At 49.1% G+C, this 20,065-nt stretch overlaps 2 protein-coding genes across 4 annotated transcripts in view; one reads left to right on the top strand and one right to left on the bottom strand.

The window, feature by feature from the left end:
* Positions 1–6,314, bottom strand: part of ASTN1 (astrotactin 1) — a 209,522-nt gene extending 203,208 nt beyond the window's left edge. For all 3 annotated transcript variants that reach the window (XM_050962986.1, XM_050962985.1, XM_050962987.1), the window contains exon 1: positions 5,754–6,314. In XM_050962986.1, coding sequence (XP_050818943.1) covers positions 5,754–6,045 — 292 coding nt within the window. In that variant the 5' untranslated portion in view covers positions 6,046–6,314. The remainder of the gene's footprint in view (positions 1–5,753) is intronic.
* Positions 6,315–16,945: 10,631 nt separating this feature from the next.
* BRINP2 (BMP/retinoic acid inducible neural specific 2) overlaps positions 16,946–20,065 on the top strand; it is a 57,341-nt gene continuing 54,221 nt past the window's right edge. Inside the window, exon 1 of the mRNA XM_050963142.1 lies at positions 16,946–17,544. The gene's annotated coding sequence lies outside the window, so the exon portion shown is untranslated. The remainder of the gene's footprint in view (positions 17,545–20,065) is intronic.

Raw genomic sequence — 20,065 nt, forward strand, 5'->3', positions numbered from 1 at the left:
TAATTCTGATAATACTGGGCCTGATTTCTGCATGCAGAATTCACGTCCCCCCCAGATTTCTTTGCTTCCCAGCAGAAAAATGACTTTTTAAAAGGGAAGCAAAGGGAAGCTACAAGACCAGTAACACACCTCTCCCCAGCAGTACAAGCGCATTGTTTCAGGCACCTGGAGTAGCTGATGGAGAGGTAAATCACTGGTTCTTAGCACAGTGACTAACTATTGGTCCACACTGCCTCTAATACTGCCTCTCACTCTGCTTCTTCCCGGCAATCTTCCACCCACACACAAGGGAGATTCAAAAGAGTGATAACTGTACATAGACAGGGTCAGTGTCAAGAGATGATTTTCTTCTTGAGCAAGTACTAGCCGATCCATCCTCTGGAAGAAGTTGGCATCAATCGGGCATTGACAATCCACTCCAACAGCCGCCCCAGCATCTATTGCCCTGTTGACTTTGGTCACCAGACAAGCGAGACATGGATAAAATCACGTGTTCTAACATACAGAGTGTCCAGCACACCAGGGAACACCAGCAACTGACACTCAAGCAGAGATTTGGGGCCTGATCCTCAATTGGTGCAAGTTAGCATACTGACATCAAAGGACCAACAGCCACTTACGTCAGCTGAGATTCTGTCCCTCTGTATCTGTCCCCTCAAGAAACAACTTCACTGCACCTGGGGCAGCCAGCTCTGTCTGGATCAATGTGATCTCACCAGCAAACAATGCCTCACAGTAAGAAACATCTGACTGTTGTTGGCTTCATCCAAGCCCCATTCATCATATTATTCCCTACCCTGAACAGTTCCAATGACAGGGATTTCAGGATGATTGTGGCAAAAGCCCCCAGGCTTCATATGTCATACGTTGCAGTCATTCCAGTTTTGAGCATGAACCCAGCCTCCAGTGATGCAGCCAACTCCTGTACTGCTTCACTGCTCACAAGATTATCTTCACACTATTGTGCATGTGGTACCAAAGGTTAATATTTCTTCCCCTTCTGATTACTGGTGCAAGACCAGGGCTTGGAGAAGTCCATGGCTCCTAAAGTCCTTCTGTCCTCTGAAGTGTTCCTAACCCTAGAGTCCATGACATACTTCACCTTAAAATCACATCAATCTGATTACCATCTTCCTTCCCCACCCACTTCAACATGATCTTAGCAGCTAGCCTCTAAGAGTTCAGCATGTTTGAAAGCTTGGATGGGGTCAGCCACCCCTTGGTCTAGAAGTGCATTTTTGGCACTTGGCAGAAGATAGAATAAGGCAAGTAGCAGAGCTCAGGCTAGTGTCGTGTTCAATCCTGGTACATTACAAGAAGAGCTGTCAATATTCCAGTAGGAGAGAGTGAAAGCTGATGTAAACACAACCCAATAAGTCACATTACCAGGGAGATACCACTCTTCCCACATCACACTCATGACCCCAAATAGATATGTTTCAAGTGAAGGATGGTGCCATCGCCATTTAGCTGCCCAGTCTACTCAACCAAGGCGAGATTTACTAATCCTATCCCATGATTCAGAAAGGCCTCAATTTTGAGGCCTGAAGACACCACTGTGATCATCCAGTGGAACCTCATGCATACACAGGCCATTGAGTTTCACCCAGTTCTTGCTGTTAACTCCTGAGCACAAATCTACAGTAGACAGACCCTTGCAAACACTATCTTCTCAGGCCCTTTTCTGCCACTTACTGATACCCTAGAAGGGAACTGGTGGGAATGGAGGGTAGCCTACACCCAAGAAACTTAGGCCAGAATATTCAAAAGTAGGCCTTGATTTTGAGGGACACCATTTTGGGGTAATTAATTTGAGACAGCTGAAAGGAGGCTGATTTTCCAAGGGCCGAGCCTTGACACTCCCCTATGAAGCCACCAGGAGGCAACGTTGCCATTACTCAATAATGGGTGTGGGGATGATTTATTGAGCACTGCTGACGTGCTCAGCACTGTACAGATACAGCAGAAAACACAGAGCTTATAGTCTAAAACAAACACAGGGCAGCATAGAGCAGTGTCTATGAAGCAACCCATGCCTGGATGGGCCAAACTGCTGGAGGGGCTGGAATTACATTAGGATGATCTCCTCCTTCCAGACAAGAGGCATTGCAGCATGGAAGAAGAAACTACATCAAGAAAAAGCTTCTTCTGGCCTCTGCCTTCAAGGCCCTTCACCATTGAGCCCCATCCCAACTTTCAAATCCAAGGCCAGCGCCTCACCGCGTCGCACCATTGCCTTCTAACCCAACGCTCAACATCTGGGGATCTGATTTCTTAGGGCAACGCTGACCCCTCCCTCCCCAATCACTCTGCCAATGCCAGCCTCAACTGCCCACTATCTTGATTTCCTCACAGGCGCCCCCAGGCTTTCTCTCATGTCTCCCACCACACATGGGAACGAATGCCCTGCAGGCCACAGTTCGCAAAGCCTCCCCCTTACTCTCTTCAATCCCTCCTTAAAACCTACCTCTGCCTGGATGCCTTGGCAAGGCCAGTGACTACCTGTGGCTATTGAGACCCCTGGGAGTCCTGTCATAGGCAGATGCACCTCTCTCTTCTGTTACTTTGCTCCCCCAGCCCTGTTTAATCATCTGCCATCTATTGTCAGAATTGGAGTTTGCAAGTTCTTTTGGGCAGTGACTGCATATCCAGAGCCTTGTTCAGCAGGGCCCTGATCCCTGACGGGAGTCCTTCAGGCCTACAGTAAACAAACACCAAGGCAGAATGGCTACACATTAACCTATTTGTGTGGCTCCTGTTTTCACAAAGGCTCCTACGTCCTGGAACTGAAGTGGTTTCCATCAAATACAGGGTTTACAGTTTGGTTCGGTGGCTCTCAGCACCTCCACTATATAAATTGTTCCAGAGCCCCTGCAGAGGCTTGGCATATGCACTAAACACCCTGCAGGACTACGGTCGATTTCAAGATTCCTCCAGACACACACACACACCCTCCCAGGATAGAGAATGGCAGATCCCGATGAACCTGCGTGTCGGTATGTGTGAACAGGAAGCCAGAGGAGGAGCCATAAGGTGCTGACAACAACTGCCATAGCAATTACCCGTGACGTAACCCCACTGAGTTACACCAAGGGTGGACTTGGCCTCATGTGATTGCTTGCCCAGCTAGCACAGGCGGTGGCTGCTGCTGCAAGTTGCCATAGCAACCCCATTAGGCCTTTCTGCAGCCAGCAGCAGCATTGCACGGAGATGCCCAGCGCACAGCCGCTGGTTTATGTGCTTGGGCCGTGCGCACAGAATCCTGCATGGGAGATGCCAGCCTATAGGAAAGGCTTTTGGGTGTTGAAACGGGGGTGGGGTGACCACATTCCCATTTGACATCCCACTCTCCCAGGCTTCCTTTGAGGCACCGTGCATCCAGGATTTCCAGCACAATGCACTGGGCATGCTCACCGTGTGCATGACACAGATTCAGCCTCCCCTAGCCCCTGGCACACACATTCCATGGCTCCAAAAGCATCACCTGCATAGTAACGCATCTTTACAAAGGCACCATTGAGCAACCTCAGCTGCCTAATACTGTATTCAGAAACATTATACAAAGCAGGAATTACCCCGGCGCTTCCATTTCAGCACCAGATGGGCCAGAACCCCACTGAGTGCTGTGGGGCCGCACTGCGTCCCCACATATCAGGTATCTCCCCAGACCTCAAGGATTAGGGACTGCCAGTCAAATTCATCCCAATCCCATCATCAAAGAATACTGGAACCAGTGTCAAATCTACAGGAGTGTATTCTTCTGCCCACCAACCCCTCCCACCCATTCCCTTCCCCCTACATGGCTTCAGCAGCTGGGCTGGAGGGAGGAGTTCTGCATGCAAGAAATGAATCTCTTGGGGGTGGTGAGAAAGATTGTAATGAGAAGGACACAGCCAAGCTGGATCAATATACTAATCCTGCATGCAGCATGTGTGTGGCCATATTTTTTCTTGACTGGGGAAGGCTATTAATGAGGATAGAGAACTGTGGAGTGGCAGGCAAAGCATATGAAAAAATGTACGTCCATGCACCTCTGTTTTGGAAGATGATAGATACATGGGGGAGGGGCGACACACGCCATGCTGTAGCATTGTTGGACAAGTGAACTTGGCATAAGGAAGGGGAACTGTGGGTGGCTGCTTGGACGCAAGTGTCAGAAAGATGATGCCGCTGTTTTGCAGACTAGGTGTATTTTGCATGCAGGAGGCAAGGTGCAAGTGGAAACATGTGATGAAGCTGATGCTGAAGTTTGATGGATGGGTGAGTTTTGCAGGCAGGAGGCCAGAGGCATGTTGATGTTTGGAGTCTGATGCCTGTAACGAAGATGATACCATAGTTGTACTGGGCGGGCGAGTTTTACATGCAGGAAGTGATGGGAGTGGGGCATTCTGGAGGGGTTTCATAAAGCGAATGAAACAGATTACATGGACAAGCAAATCTGGCCTGGCATGCAGGAAGCAAAGTGTAAGTGGTTGTATTAGCATGGCAGGAAACACATATAGGACACACAAAGCCAAGGCCTAAGTCATATCTTCCACCAGCATAAATCAGGAGTAAATCCATTTGAGTCAATGGAGAGACAGGTTATACACCAGTGTATAAACAAGACCAGCATTAGGCCCCTGGAAATCAACAGATATTGACAGATGAATTCCGCTTATAGTAGGTAAAGCGCATAGAACTCTTTGGCCAGAGCATGGACATGAACTAGAGAGCATGCAGCTGTGTGGGTGGATATGGGAGTCTTGCATGAGGGCTGCACATGTGCATACATGGTATTTGGGTGCAAAGAAGACAGAGAAAAAAGCCTTGATGGGAAATGAGGTGCCTGTGGATATTTTTCCACCATGTTACAAGAGAAATAAATCTGGTTAGTTGAATATATAATAGAAACCTCTATGACCTGAATGTAGCTACCTGGAGGAAGAGGAGTGCTATTCAGAGGGCACACTGGCCTGCATGGTACAATGTGGAGGAGCAGCAGTGTGGGTGAAGTTTTTGGCTGAATTAATATGTATGACACATGCAAGAGGTCACATGGATGTGGCCATCCGGGAGTGCAGGCTGGATGCATGGCTGCATGCCAGGAGGGATGTCCATGTGAGGCTGCAAGATGCATGGCTGCTGGATACAAGAGGATATGCATGTGGCTATGGGGCTGCAGCCTGCCGGCCAGGGGTGCATGGCTGTTTTGTGCAGGATAGGCCATGCATGTGGCCCTCTGGGGGCACAGGATACATGTGGGCTACGCATGTGGCTCTTTGGGGGTGCAGCCTGCTGTCCAGACCAGGTGCATGGCTGCTGCATGCAGGAGGGACCATGCATGTGGCCATGTGGGGGTGCCTGGCTGCTGTGTGCAGGAGGGGCCATACATGTGGCCCTCTGGGGGTGTGGGGTGCATGGCTACTGCGTACAACAGGGGCCCTGCCTGTCACTATCTGGGGGTGCAGAGAGTGCATGGCTGCTGCATGCAGGAGGGGCCCTGCCTGTCACTATCTGGGGGTGCAGAGAGTGCATGGCTGCTGCATGCAGGAGGGGCCCTGCCTGTCACTATCTGGGGGTGCAGGGTGCGTGGCTGCTGCATGCAGGAGGGGCCCTGCCTGTCACTATCTGGGGGTGCAGGGTGCGTGGCTGCTGCATGCAGGAGGGGCCCTGCCAGTCACTATCTAGGGGTGCAGGGTGCGTGGATGCTGCATGCAGGAGGGGCCCTGCCTGTCGCTATGTGGGGGGCTGCTGGCAGCCCCAGGACTCACCCAGCACAAAGAAGGGCAGCTCCGTGTTCTCCAGATCATCCACCACCACCATCTCCCCGGGGAAGTCGTTGCGCACCGAGAAGAGCAGCTTGGGCTCCGAGGCCGAGGGGCTGTGCATGATGCTCAGGTCGTTCTCCCGCAGGAAGGGCAGCGCCGACACCGTGATGCTCTTGAGCTTGCACTCCAGCTCCTTGGACGGGTCCCCGTCCGCCTCCGGGGGCCCGGCAGCGGCAGCCCGGAGCCAGCAGCAGCAGCAGCAGGCAAGCAGGGCGCAGAGCCGGGCTAAAGCCATCTTGAGCCCGATCCGCCTTCCCTCCCTTCCCAGCGCTGAGAGGGGGCGGGGGGAAGAGCCCTGCTCGGCGGGGCTGAGATGCAGCTTGCAGGGCAAGGCTCCGGCTCGGATGCACCCCCCCGCCGCTGGGTTCCTTTGTTCGCAGGCTGCATGCACGGGGAGGAGTGCGGTGGATTTCACAGAAGCAGCTGTGCCTCCGAGCCGGCTGCCAGCGCTGCTGCCTGTCTCCTCCTGTGCATCCTCTCCCCAGCGCTCGCTTGCTCACGCTCTGCTATCCACCTGCCTTGCAATGTTGGCGGTTGCTTTCATTCCCCCCCCCCCCGCCCCGTTACACTTTGCAAATGCAAAGATCTGACCCCCACCCCTGCACTCTCCAGAGGGGGCAACCGAGCAGTGCCTTAAAGCACAGGCTGAGAGCGGAGGCTTTTGATCTTGGATTATGATCTCCAGTGCAAAAATTTCTAGCGTCTCCTGTTCATACCTCTGCTTTTCTCTCACCCTCCCCTAATTTGCTAGATCACCTGCACACACACCCAAAAGTGCAGCTCCAGGTTGGTTTCTGGTTGAGGGGTATAAAAATGTTTGAAACCATAAAAAGAAATGTGGTGGCAGTTTCACTGAAGCAGGGCAGGAGACTGGCAGAGTGCACACCAAGCATGGGAAGTTTCTGCCCATCCCCAGATCATTGCAGTTCACCTTTAGAAAGGAATATTGCCAGCTGCCTTATGCGCCTGCAACCACTTTGCAATCAGCAGAGTCGGGCAGGGCAATGCAGAGTTTGGCTCAATGTGGTGTGAAAGAATCATATGGGTGAAATAAGTCAACCCCAGCCATGCCAAGGGTAGAATGCCATAATAAGTTGTTAACTAATCTTTACAAATGCTCTGTAAAGCATTTCGGGACTGGTCCAACTCTCACTAAAATCAATGGACAGATTCCATTCCCTTCAATGGAAAGTGGAGCGGGCCCTTAATTCCTCTAGAGCTTGGGATTTTAGCAATCAACTGTTAAAAGAATACTCTTAAGCAAGGGATATTTTTGGTGTGCAACTGTGTTTTGTAGTGTATTCAAACTACAGGCATCCAAATAGATATTCCCTGATGCCTTAAGCAGCATACCTCTCAAAGTCGACTGTCCTTCATTGCATCCTTACCTGGGAGGCCATTCTTCATCTGAGAACCAGGGTAACATTTTCAAAAGTACCTCCATGACTAAAACCCATTGTCAAAAGTGACTTATGCCCAGATCCTCAAAAGTATTTACGGCATCTAACTGCCATCAATTTCAAGAACTGAGACACCTAAACACTTTTGAGGACCTTGGCCATTGGCTATTAGGGCCAGATTTTTAAAAGTATGTAAGCACTTTAAAATAGGCACCTAGTGGGATTTTCAGAGACATCTAAGCTGGTTAGGCACTTAATTATGCAGGAGGTCAGAGTAGATGATCACAGTGGTCCCTTCTGGCCTTGGAATCTATGGAAGTTAGGAGCCTAAATACCTCTGAGGACCTAAGCCTAAATCACTTTTGAAAATGGGGCTTAGCTTCTATATCACTTAGGAGCATTTGAAACTGATCAGATCTAGTGGCCAGTATCCTCTGCTTGTAAACAATTGACATCACAAAGAATCACAAAAGGAAGTTACTAGCAATGCTATGTTTGAACATTTCCTTAGATGGGCGGAGGGAGTGTAAAGGGATACTGCCACCTCAAAATCTGATCAGTTTTTAAAAATGAGTTCACCGTAGTTTCAGAAGCTTCACCTGCTTCCAAGTCTCCAACATTGGTGGTTTCAGCACTTTGGAAACTCCAGATAGTACCAGTTGCTGCCACCCATCTCTTCAGCAGCACCAGTTATTGCAAGCACATCAAACCTGTCCTCTTCTCTCTACACTGGCTTCCCAGAGAATAGTGAGTCAAGCTCAAGGTCTTAGTGGTTAATTTTTGATTATGTGTATTACTGTAGGATGTCAGAGCCTCATGGCCCAGGACCTCGTTATGCTATGTGCTGTACAAAAAGACAGTCCCTGCTTCCAAAGAACTCGCTGTCTAGGTACTTTATCTTGTAGGTGCTCAGTGGCTTGGGCCCATCATATCTAAAAGAGCCTAAAGCTCCAGGATGAAGAGAGCTCCACTCCTCTGACACCAGGGAACTCTCTACCACTAAAGTAAAGTTCAGCTGTGCAGGAGACAGGTCTTTCTTGGGGGCTGGTCTGAGACCCTGGAAGGAATGCCCCCAGCAGTTACAGACCATCTCAGACCTCCTCACCATCCGCTCCTAGTGCAAGTCTCACTTCTTCAACCTGCCTCCTCCGGTATAATCACAGAGCAGTCAGTGTATGCTTAAAAAGAATGAACCACATATGACAGATGTTAGTCATGACACTTCACGCCCAGCTGGAAGGTGCTCAGATACAATGGTGATGAACAGAGCTTAATTTGCTATGAAAGAGGTTCTGGGGCTTAAGCAATTAGGTGCTGTGCTCAAGTAATTGTATTACTTTCATAACTGAGGCAGCAAGCCCAGAGGTGTCGGGCTCAGCCCTGGCACAAATTAAGCACTGGTGATGAGGGCGGTATAAGAAGAGAAGAGAAAGCTCTGCCCTCGCGTAGACTGGGCTCCAAAAAGTTTGCCAGTGTTTTTAAAACTGTGCCATCTAATCCTGCTCAGAGCAGATCTACCCAGTTTGAAACACTTGGAGCTGCCAGTGCCTGCCCTTAACTAGTTTTCCCACAGCTGCTATCTACAGTGGAGCTAAACTTGCAGTAGCAAAGGTGGGTAACTTTAGGAAGAAGATCCCAGACAATGTCAAACTTCTGCCAAGCACACAAAGTGAAAAATTGAATATAACATTCTTCTCTAATCTCATTCATTATTTATAATAATCCTCCCCATAACAATACAGCAGCGGGGAAAAGATTTCCAGAGAGAAATGTGATGTTAGGTACCATCAACCCTAAAAAAACCTGGGCTCAAAGGCAAAACTCACATTGCCTTCAGTGGGACTAGCTTTTCACCCCCACATCTTGGTCTGAAATTGATTGATATCAGAGCTAGTCACATGTTTTGGTTTTAATTCTGATGAAATTTCAAAATAATAATAAAAAAATAAACAGGGACATTGCTGATGAATTTTTTTGCAACATTCCACCCACCCTTTGTTTTTCAACTGGCTATAAAGTAGTCAATTCTTTTTTTTATTGTTCAAAATTTTTAATTTCGAAAAAAGGAAATATTTTGGAAAAATTATTGTGATTTTTCTCCTCTTTTTTGGAACTAGATCTAGTAGAAACAACATCTGCCATGACTAGTATGAGATTGGAGAGGGGAAATTCTATTTTTTTCAATTTCTTATTGCCCATTTGATTGTGTTTTGTGCATAGTCACCTTCCCTGTTTCCCCTCTATATTCCGTTATGTCTTGATCCTGCAAAGTCTTACACGCCTGCTTAACATGAACCAGGTGAGTTGTCCCATCCCATTGACTGGAATGTAAATGAAGTAAGGCCTGGTTTACACTTGAAAGATATAATTATGTTGGCTAGGACTGTGATTTGATTTTTTATTTTTGGTAGCAAAATCATACAGGCTCTAGTATAGAGGCATTTATTCTGGTATAAAGGCATCTTATGCCCATATGGTTATTCCCTTTCCCACATGGGACTAGTATGCCGGTATAAATTAAGTTTATACTGATGTAACTGCATCCACACGAGGGGATTCCTATCACTTTAACTGTGCTGGTAAAGTTAAAATAGTACAACTTTCTTGTGTAGACAAGGCCGAAGTATATGAGTGCTTGTAGGATCAAGACCAAAGATTCCTCCATTGTTTGTGTGGTTCTTCTACACAGCAAGAAAAATAGAAAACCATTCTTTAAAAAGAGGAATGTCATTCTAAAATCACAAAAATTGGCAGGCAGTTGAGGGGGACATGTGGCCTATGAAATTGCATTGAACTCACGTTTTAAAATGGATTAAATTTCAAGTTGGTGGCCTCCCATTAATATGTAACAACATAGCTAAAGACTAGAGCAGTACCCTTTGTATAATGACATGAATAATAAATACAAATGAATAAAACAATGAACATAACCGCAAATCCTGCATCCGTTATGCCTGTGTAACTCCCAAAGCTGACTACTAGAAACTTTAGACATTTGGCATCTGCCTTGCCAACCTCATTAATCATTTAAGTGAAATCAACGGTATATATTTACAAGGATTAAGTTTTCAAACAATAACCAAAACAAGCCTTTGCATCTGTAACTTTTGTGCATGTGATGCTAACACAACCATAACTGGATGGGGTTAAATAATTGTAATTCGAAAAATTTAGCCTATTGTCTTAATCATAGGTTCCAAGGCAAGCTGGGACCCTGTGATCATCTAGTATGGCCTCCTGTATAACACAGGCCAGAGGACTTCCCCAAAATGGTTCCTAGGGCAGATCTTTTCAAAACCATCCAATCTTAATTTAAAATTTGTCAGTGATGGAGAATCCACCACCACAGTCCTTGGTAAATTGTTCTGTTGGTTAATTAGCCTCACTGTTAAAATGTTACACCTTATTTCCAGTTGGGATTGTTCAGTGACGTTGTTGATTGCTCTTGTTTGACGTGGCCTATTTATTTATCTAGCCGCTAGGAAGTTAGTGGGGGTTACTAAGGGGTAAATAAGAGCACAGTATGGGGAGGAATAGCTCAGTGGCTCGAGCATTGGCCTGCTAAATCCAGGGTAGTGAGTTAAATTCTTAAGGAGGCCACTTAGGGATCTGGGGCAAAAATCTGTCTGGAGATTGATCTTGCTTTGAGGGGAGGATTGGATTAGATGCCCTCCTGAGGTCCCTTCCAACCCTGATATTCTATGATATTGAAGGAACCAGATCCTGAGCTGGCATAAATTGCTAGGGCTCCCCAGGGAGCAATTTACCCTAGCTGGATCTATGACAATTTCCCCCCAGCTGAGGCTAAGACCCAGAGCAATTATGTTTAAGTACTGACAAGAGCAAGCAACAGAGAGTCCTGTGGCACCTTATAGACTAACAGACGTATTGGAGCATGAGCTTTCATGGGTGAATACCCACTTCGTCAAACTCATGCTCCAATACGTCTGTTAGTCTATAAGGTGCCACAGGACTCTTTGCCGCTTTTTACAGATCCAGACTAACATGGCTACCCCTCTGATACAAGAGCACGCCAGTTTGGTTTGTTCATAGCAACAGGAGAATGTTGTGTGCAATTCTGGTCTCCAGTGTTTCAGAAAGATGAATTTAAACTGGAACAAGTGCAGAGAAGGGCTACGAGGATGATCTGAGGAATGGAAAATCTGCCTTATGAGAGCAGACTCAAAGAGCTTGGCTAGTTTAGCTGAATCAAAAGAAGGCTGAGGGGAGAGATGATTGCTGTCTAAAAATACATCAGAGGGACAAATACCAGGGAGGGAAGAGGAGTTATTTAAGTAAAATGCCAGTGGTCATCAATAAGTTTAGGCTTCAGATTAGATGGTTTCTAACCATCAGAGGAATGAAGTTCTAGAACAACCTTCCAAGGGGAGCAGTGGGGCAAAAAAACTAACTGGTTTCAAGACTGAGCTTGATAAGCATATGGAGAGGATGGTATGATGAGACTGCTTACAATGGTTTGGCCAATCTGTGACTGCTAGCAGCAAATATCCCCACTGGCCAGTGATGGGGCACTAGATGAGGAGGGCTCTGAGTGACTACAGTGAATTCTTTCCCAGGTGTGTGGCTGGTGGGTCTTGCCATCATGCTCAGGGTCTAACTGATCGCCATATTTGGGGTGGGGAAGGAATTTTCCCACCAGTCAGATGGGCAGAGACCCTGGGGTATTTTTTACCTTTCTCCGCAGTATGGGGCATGGGTCACTTGCTGGTTTGAACTAGAGTAAATGGTGGATTCTCTGTAATTTGAAGTCTTTCAATCATGGTTTGAGAACTTCAGTAACTCAGCCAGAGGTTCTGGGTCTATTAGAGGAGTGCGTGGATGAGGTTCTGTGGCCTGCAATGTGCAGGAAGTTAAACTAGATGATCACAGGGGTCCCTTCTGGCCTTAAAGTCTGTGAGATTGACAGCTGGAATTGTCCCTTTGGGAGCATATGTGTCTCCATTACCATAGTTTTGCGAACCAATTTGCTACTCATATGGCACAATGTATTCTCCAGGGAGCTTCTAAAGCGATTCTTGCCATCAAGATGCTGCACCACAAGTAAAAGCTGTCAAATAAATAGCCATGTCTCTGTTCCCAAGGTGCTTCTCCATTAGAAACTAAACCAGTCGCAGGACAGAACAAGCATGTTGTGACCTCTGGTCATTCTGGCTGGAAGATCTCTGTACACAATAATGATAATTTGTTCTTATGTTTACATTTCATTGAGAGATCTTAAAGTCTTAACAGGGTAAGGTGAGTAGTGTTATCAGATGGGGAGACTGAGGCATGGAGCGGGGACATGATTTGCCCACGTTCACACAGTAGGCCAGTGGCACAGCCAGAAATAGAAATCAAGTCTCCTGAGTCCCAGGCCAATGTCCTACTCATTGATACATGACGACTCCCCTCAGTGTGGAGATATCACCAATAAGGTAATCCAGGTAGGGAGACTTCACTAAAGAAGGAGGCAAAGAAGGGGACATGGGAGATGGGAGCCAGGAGATTGCTCCAATAAGACACGTTATGAAAGAAGGTGTGAAGCCAGGACCAACTGAAGGACACCCAAGAAGAAGGATGTTCACTCATCTCTTATGATTTAAAATTTCCTGTTCTATTATTTTCCTTGTGTCCCTCCGTCAATATCCCACAGTCATGGCATGCTGAACAGGATGAATAGTTGGTCTTGACATTATCCTGTGACTCGTTATTTGTAGCCAACCACTTAACAGGACAATGTGCAGAGCCTCTGAGCTCAAGAGCTCACAGTCTGGGGTCTGGTCTACACTGTGCATGGGGGGTGATCGATCTAAGATACACAACTTCAGATACGAGAATAGCGTAGCTGAAGTCGACGTATCTTAGATCAACTTAGATTGACTTACTTCGCATCTTCATGGCACGGGATCGATGTCCACCACTCCCCCATTGGCTCTGCTTCCGCCTATCGCCCTGGTGGAGTTCCAGAGTCGACGGGGAGCGCGTTCAGGGATCGATGTATTGCGTCTAGATGAGATACATCAGTCCCCGATAGATCGATCGGGGGGTAGTGTAGACATACCCTGGGATTTTCAAAGGTGATGGAGGTGCCCAGTTCCCATTAAGGTTAATGAAGGCAATGGAGCTGCCTTCAGGCTAATAGCCAGTCACTCTCTGGAAGATGAACTAAAAGGAAAATGCTCAATTAGTGAGCAGCCACTCACCTTCTGTAGTCTGTTGTCAGCTCTGCCATGTGCTTTATTTGGTAGCCAAATGAGGGGAAACACCTGTCTGGAGTCAGTGCTATGCAACAGCAGTGCAATTAGCATTATTTAAAAGATGGCTTTGGCCACAAGCAACAATAAAGGAGCCAGCGAAATGGACAATGTTTCTTTCTAGCCTCCTTCTCCAGATACATGTACATTATAACTCGATTTTGTCCATATAAGCGGCTGTCACGAGCGCTAGAGTGACTTTCACCTTCTTTCAGTTGGCAGATTATTGGCTCGGTTGCATTTGCTCTAAGAATGTGGGTCAAGCTTTGTCTGTTCTGTGCTATGGTTTTGCTATGAGGAAGTTGGTATAGCCTTGGGCATGCTAACAAGAAGGGATTTCATCAAATCACAGCTCAGTGAGCAGCCTTGTCTGTGGGATCCAGGGTGAGTGGATGCATTGATTCACTTCTAGGGATTTGGTAGGGTCTCCTCTCACTGGGCAGCTTGGCTATACAATAGAAATAACCCATGGCTTCCAGGCAGACAATGGTGGGAAGGATCAGGGGTGAGGCGATAAGCATGCTGCCTAGAAGCATTAGACATTTGCAGCTCCATTGGCCACTGTAGCAAGAGTACAAGAAGAACCAGGAGACAATTACAGGGAGAGGCGGCACCATTTTACAGTGGTAAAAGGAAATACTTTGTCACAAAATTCAAACTCATCCAGTGGAACCCATTGCCACAAGATATTACTGAGACCAAAAATGAAGCAGGACTCTAAAAGGACTGGATGTTTATATGAATAACAGATTTATAATAGTAAGGATAAAAAAAACCAAGAGCCTTGAAAAGAATAGAAACTCACTGGCCCCACAGCATAAGTCAACCTCTAGCTGTTGTGGTGAAGAGGAAACTTTCCCTGGGGGCAGCATATCCAGAACTGTCTTCTGCAGCATTCTTCTTCTGAAGCAGCTGGTGTTGTCCAGTGTTGGAGAGAGGACACCGGACTAGAGGGACCAGGGGTGTGACCTGGTCTGGCAATTCCAGTGAGCAGTGGCTCATGGAATCCATTTGTTCAGCCTTTCCTAAGCAGCCCTAGATGCAAATGGGGGAGGCAATGCACATTGGCCTCATAGGAATTTGACCTGCACTGCATATGGACTCCAATTAGCTTCTGTTCCAGCCAGTATAGGTTCATATATTGTCCTCAGCACCATAGTACCTGAGCATCTTCCAGCCATGCATTAAGCAACATGACTAACACCAGCCATGTGTGATTCATTCTCTTTCTCACCCGGAGAATTGTGCATGTGGTGGAGTGGGTTTTTAACATATACTCTGCTGTATGTTTGTTAGAGAAAGCAGGCCAAAGAAGCCCCACTTGCAGTGAGAGGCAGGGAGATTTGTGATGGCCCATAGCTTCTAGGAAATTCATTCCCAGTCACAGACTCTGCCTTCTCTGCACAGAGGAGCTTTATCCTTACGGCAGAAAGTTCCACTGGGCCTGAGCAGCAGCGTTGTTAACCCCGGTCTTTCTCCCGGGACTCAAGCTAATCGTTTAGATATTCTGGGCCCAGGCCATTGAGTGCCCTAAAGAGACAGGCCGAGGCCTTAAACTTGACTTGATATTTTATGAGAGAGCAGGGGACAGGGAGTTTTGGCTTCTTGAGGGCAACAGGATCTGTCCCAATGTCAGTTCAGGGGCAGGAAGTGGAATGGAAGCCTGGAGAGTGGGGAGAACTGCAAACTAAGTTTCATTCAGAACATCTGGCTCCTGTGAGCCTTTTGGCTAATCCCAATGTCTAATTCCCTGATGTTCCCTAAATCTCTGAATCCTTCCTGTTTCCAGTCACTTCACAACATAATCTCGGAAAGTCTGCTTGCGAAATGGAACACACTCCATCCCCACCCCTTCCTATCAGTCCTGGGCTGTGCTTGTTCTAGGCAGGAAAGGGAGAGGGAAGGCTCCCCAGATCTGTACAAACAGAGCATAGTCCTGTCCTCTCTGCAATGGGCCCATGCCTACCCCCCACGCCCCTTGGTTCTGTTCCTCTTTATCTGCCGCTGTGCTGAGGCTACCCCCAGGAAAGTTTCCATTTCTTTGCATTTCCACTGGAGAAATAAATTCCCCATGGTCAAAGTCCTGCTCTTCCTCCGTCCCTCCATCTATATTCCCCACTTCACTTTCCACCCTGCCTGTTTCCCCACTCCTCTCCCCTCGCTGAGTTCCCAGCAGCAGGATCTTTTTCACAGAAACAAGGCAGGGCTCTCTAGCTCATGCTTTGCATTTTGTTGTTTTTCAAAATACATTTAGGAGCCAGGGCCAGCTCCAGGATAATTGCGCCGCTTCTTCTTTGGTGGCAATTCGGCGGCAAATCCTTCACTCCCTCTCTTCCTCTTCAGCAGCACTTCGCCGGCAGCTCAAATAGGAAGAGAGAGACTGAGGGACACGCCGCCAAATTCCCACCGAAGACCCAGAGGTGCTGCCCCGATACCGAAGTGCCGCCCCTTTGTATTGGCCGCCCCAAGCACCTGCTTCCTTTGCTGGTGCCTGGAGCTGGCTCTGCAGGAGCCTGATCCTGACAAGTGCTGATTGGGTGGCCTCAGGGGTACCTGGAGTGGGATGTCCAGCAACTCTCAGGATCAGCAGGGGTGTTGGAACAATTTGTGTCATGGGGGTGCTGAGAGCCATTGAACCAAACTGTAAACCCTGTGTATGATGGAAACCACTTCAAGCCAGAGGGTGCAGCAGCATCCTCCTGCTCCAGCACCTGTAAGGATCAGCCCAATATTTGATTAACTCAGCCCAGTTTCTTCCCCCACCCCACTTCCCCAAGCTTAATTTATTAATCTGCCGTGAGGCGGTGTCTGTATGTCCCCCTATCTGTCTGTTGCCATTTGGAATTGGGAACCGAATCTGGAGCATTAGCCTCCTTCGTTCCCCCCCCCCCCCTCGCTTCCTGTCTGCAAGGCTTTGTCTAGCTGCTGTATCACTGCTCCCCCTGCGCCCCCCTCGGCGCCAGGCTCCTTTCCAAGGCTCAATCCCTTTCAACCGTTCAGGAGCCGGACTAGGTGGGGATGCAGCAGCCAGCCACAGCCCCCACCCTCCCCCGGGGCCAGGCGAGCTCGCCCCCCTCTGAGCCCCAGCGCCAGGCACCTGGACACCAGTGGCTCGGATTTAAGGAGCAGCCCCGCGCCCCGTCTCCAGCTTCCCCCCAGCAGAGCCCCAGCTCAGCCCTGCAGCCCAACAGGCCTCGCCCAGCTAGTCCCTGGCCACTAGCCCTGAGCCCGGCGGGGGGGGCGCAGAGCCTCCCCCCCTCCGGCGGCCGGGCCAATCCGGGCGCACAGGGACTATGGCCGAGGCTCCCATTGGCTGCCCGCCTGCATGCGGCGGGCGGGGGAGTGTGCGGGGCGGGCGGCGCGGTTATCTCGGGGCCCTTCCAGCGCCGGAGCAGCGCGCAGGTGACAGTGGCAAGGTGGGCGCCAGCAGCAGCGCAGGGCTGCGCTCGCCCCCGCACGGTGCAGGCAGTCCCGGGAGAGGCGCCGCATGCAGCAGCCCCCGCCCTAGAGAGGTCAGCATGGCACGTGGCGAGCGCCACCCTGGCAGTGCCCGTGGCTCGCCGGGCGCTGGGCGAGCGCGCTAGAGCTGGAGCCTGGGGTTCGCCCGTGCGCAGCGGCGTGGCACCCGGCTTCCTAATGTGCAAGGGCTGGTGCATCAGCCATGGTGGGGACTGAGCCGCTGGACGGGCAGAACAGGGGAGCCACGCAGCAGTGAGGGCCGGGAAGGGTGCGATAAGGGGGGTGTCTGCGCGCCCCGCCGGGCCCCCGAAATACGAGCGAGCCCCGCCAACAAGACTTTGGAAAGTTGCCACCGAGGATGGTGGGCAGCCTCCTCCCCGAAGGGCAAGAGCCAAGGGAGCGCTCCGGGGGTGCTGGTAAGGGAGGATCTTTGCCTGGACCGCTCTGAAATCTCCCCCCGGGGGTGCTAAAGCAGTTGGCTGCAGGCCTGCCTGGCTGGAAGGCCTTCGGGACAGCGCCGCGGGGTTTTCCCGTACCGGATCCTAGCGGAGTTACCACTCCGGATTCACAGCGGCTGGCGTCCCTGGTTTGCCTTCTTGACCCACATTCCTATTGCCAGAGGTAAGTCTTAAAAGTTCCTCGCCCTCGCAGCTGCAGCTGTAACGGGGCTGTTCTCGTTGCAGGCACCGCTCGCTCTTTTCCTACCTTATGCAAGCAGGATTGGTTATGCTTATGTGGAGTATGCTGAGTTGCCTTGTATTCACCTAGGCACATATAGATACTGACTTACCATATAGAGATGCTGCACAAAGAGGGAAAATGTGCTAATGCTGAGCTCTGTTAAGCACTGGGATAGTTTCCTAAGGGAAGAAGAGGCAGCTCCATGGCTTCAGTTGTTTAAAACTGGACTGGCAATGGCACTGGAAAATATGCTGCTGAACAGTCCTGAAACAGTCAGCGAATGGGCAAGATGACCTAATTCCATCTCTGTCGATATGAATATGCCTGTATTTACTGTTTATATACATCACATTATATGTCACCAGCAGATAGATTAGATTTGCCTTGTTCTAGCCACTAAAACATGAAATGCTCCCACCCTACAACTGCATGAACTTGTGAGCTGCTTCTCCCACCCTCCAGCTCACTTTTCAGCAGCCGATACTGTCTCCACTGCTTACTTACCTAGAGCAGGGGCTTGCAATCCAGCGCTGCCCTTTCCCCATTGCTAATTAGCAGCACAGCCCTGGCTAGATCCCAGGTGGATGGGAGAGAGGTGCCAATGGGAAAGGTTGAGAACTGCTGACCTACAGAATGTACACGCAGTCCAAACAGAAACTAGAAAATGGATTAACCCAGGGGGTGGGCAAGTGGAGCAATTTGCCCCGGACCCCGCAGGGGCCCCCACAAGAATATAGTGTTCTATAGTATTGCAACTTTTTTTATGGAAGGGGCCCCTGAAATTGCTTTGCCCCAGGCCCCCTGAATGCTCTGGGCGGCCCTGGGTTAACCTGCTGGAAAAGAGTTCTGTGATCTGACCATAGAGGTAAGTACTGTGCTTGGGCTTCTGACACTTGGAGTGGTACACGGTGGGGAGGTTATAACAGGGATTAATGCATTTGGCAGCTAAGAAATGGCTTTTGTACCTTAGATACTACAGTGATTGGTCCCCTACAAATACCTACATTAGATAAAGCTGGTCTTAAACTGTGTGCACATATGCCATACAATCTACAGCGTGTATTCCATCTGATAACTTAACATGAACATGTCTGGCTGTCTCTTTTAACAGAGAGAGATAAGCAACCACCTAATTCAAGCATACTGCATCAAGTGGGGTTCTGGAGACACTGTGGCTCAGGAGAGCAGAGCATGACAGAACCCTGCAAAGGGGTTTCCTTGTAGTACATAGTTGCCTATGTTGTTCTTTTTAAAAATCTGCTGTTTCTCTTGTGTTCCCAACATGGTATCTTAGCAGTGAGACTGTGTCACCTGGATGGTAACACAGGGGTGTCCCAAAGCCACTTTTGTGCTGCAAATGACTGTTCATTAGTGCAGTCAGAAATCCTATGTTGTGTGTGCTGTACAGGGATTGGGTGGGTGGGTGTGAGGAAATCAACGTGTGTGTTTATGTGCATGTGTAAGGGGGGCGATATGTGCACACACTGTTGCCAGGAAGTGTTTGAGGATGAGCAGTCAATGTAACATGTTCTGTTCGGCTGGAGTGCAGCTTGTTCTGAATAGCAGGATAGTTTGGCACAGACAAGTGTGTGTGGGGGGAGAACAGGGCGTACTTGGGTGATCCTATTCCACTTGGCATTCAGCATTTCAGCCTCCTATGTTAGAACCAGCTGCCATCCTCTTGCCCTGCATTTAAGACCATCCTATGAATAACCCTCCTCCTGGCTTCTGAACAAGTTGTTTATGGGGCCCTGTCCCTGCGTCATCCTACTCCTTCCTCTCCCCGGGTGCGGAGGACTCATCAGGGAGGGCTCAGGAGATGCTGTAGTGCCCTGTACCTCGCCAGCCTACATAGAGGAGCCCCCAGGGAGAGCAAAGACAGCTGCCTGGGCAATTTCTGCTGACTACATGCTTCCCTCCTGCTTCTCCTGTCTGAAATGTTTTGGAGATTCAGTGCTTTCCTCCCCCTTAAGCGTTATTGTTAAACAGCAGGTTGGTCCTAGTGCATTGCTTGAGCTCATAGTTTCAGCCCTACTGGGATAGGAGGTATCAGTGCAGAGAGTGGAGCAAAAAAGGCTGGCCTGGAAACTTTCCTATTGTTATAGTAAAGGGGGAACTAACATAGGAAGTCACCAGCTTCATACCATAGACATTCTGGCTTCACTTCACTGCTGGGCACTGGAAAGGGAACTTGGTCAGTTAGCAATTGTCCCACTGCAGAAATAGTGGCCAGTTGGGAGGACAACAGCAAACTGAGGTACAGATGGGCCTGTGAGTTCAATTCCTGGCTCTGCCAGTCTCCCTTTGTGAAAGGCCTGACTCCCATAGGCCCAGATCCTCAAAGATATTTAGGCTCCTAATGTTGATTGGAATCAGTAGAAGATAGGAGCCTAAATACCTTTGAGGATCTGGGTCCTGGGTTTTCTATAGCTCTGCTTCCTCATCTGTTCCATGGGGATAA

This window comes from Gopherus flavomarginatus, chromosome 7, assembly GCF_025201925.1.
Source record: "Gopherus flavomarginatus isolate rGopFla2 chromosome 7, rGopFla2.mat.asm, whole genome shotgun sequence".
Lineage (NCBI taxonomy): Eukaryota > Metazoa > Chordata > Testudines > Testudinidae > Gopherus > Gopherus flavomarginatus.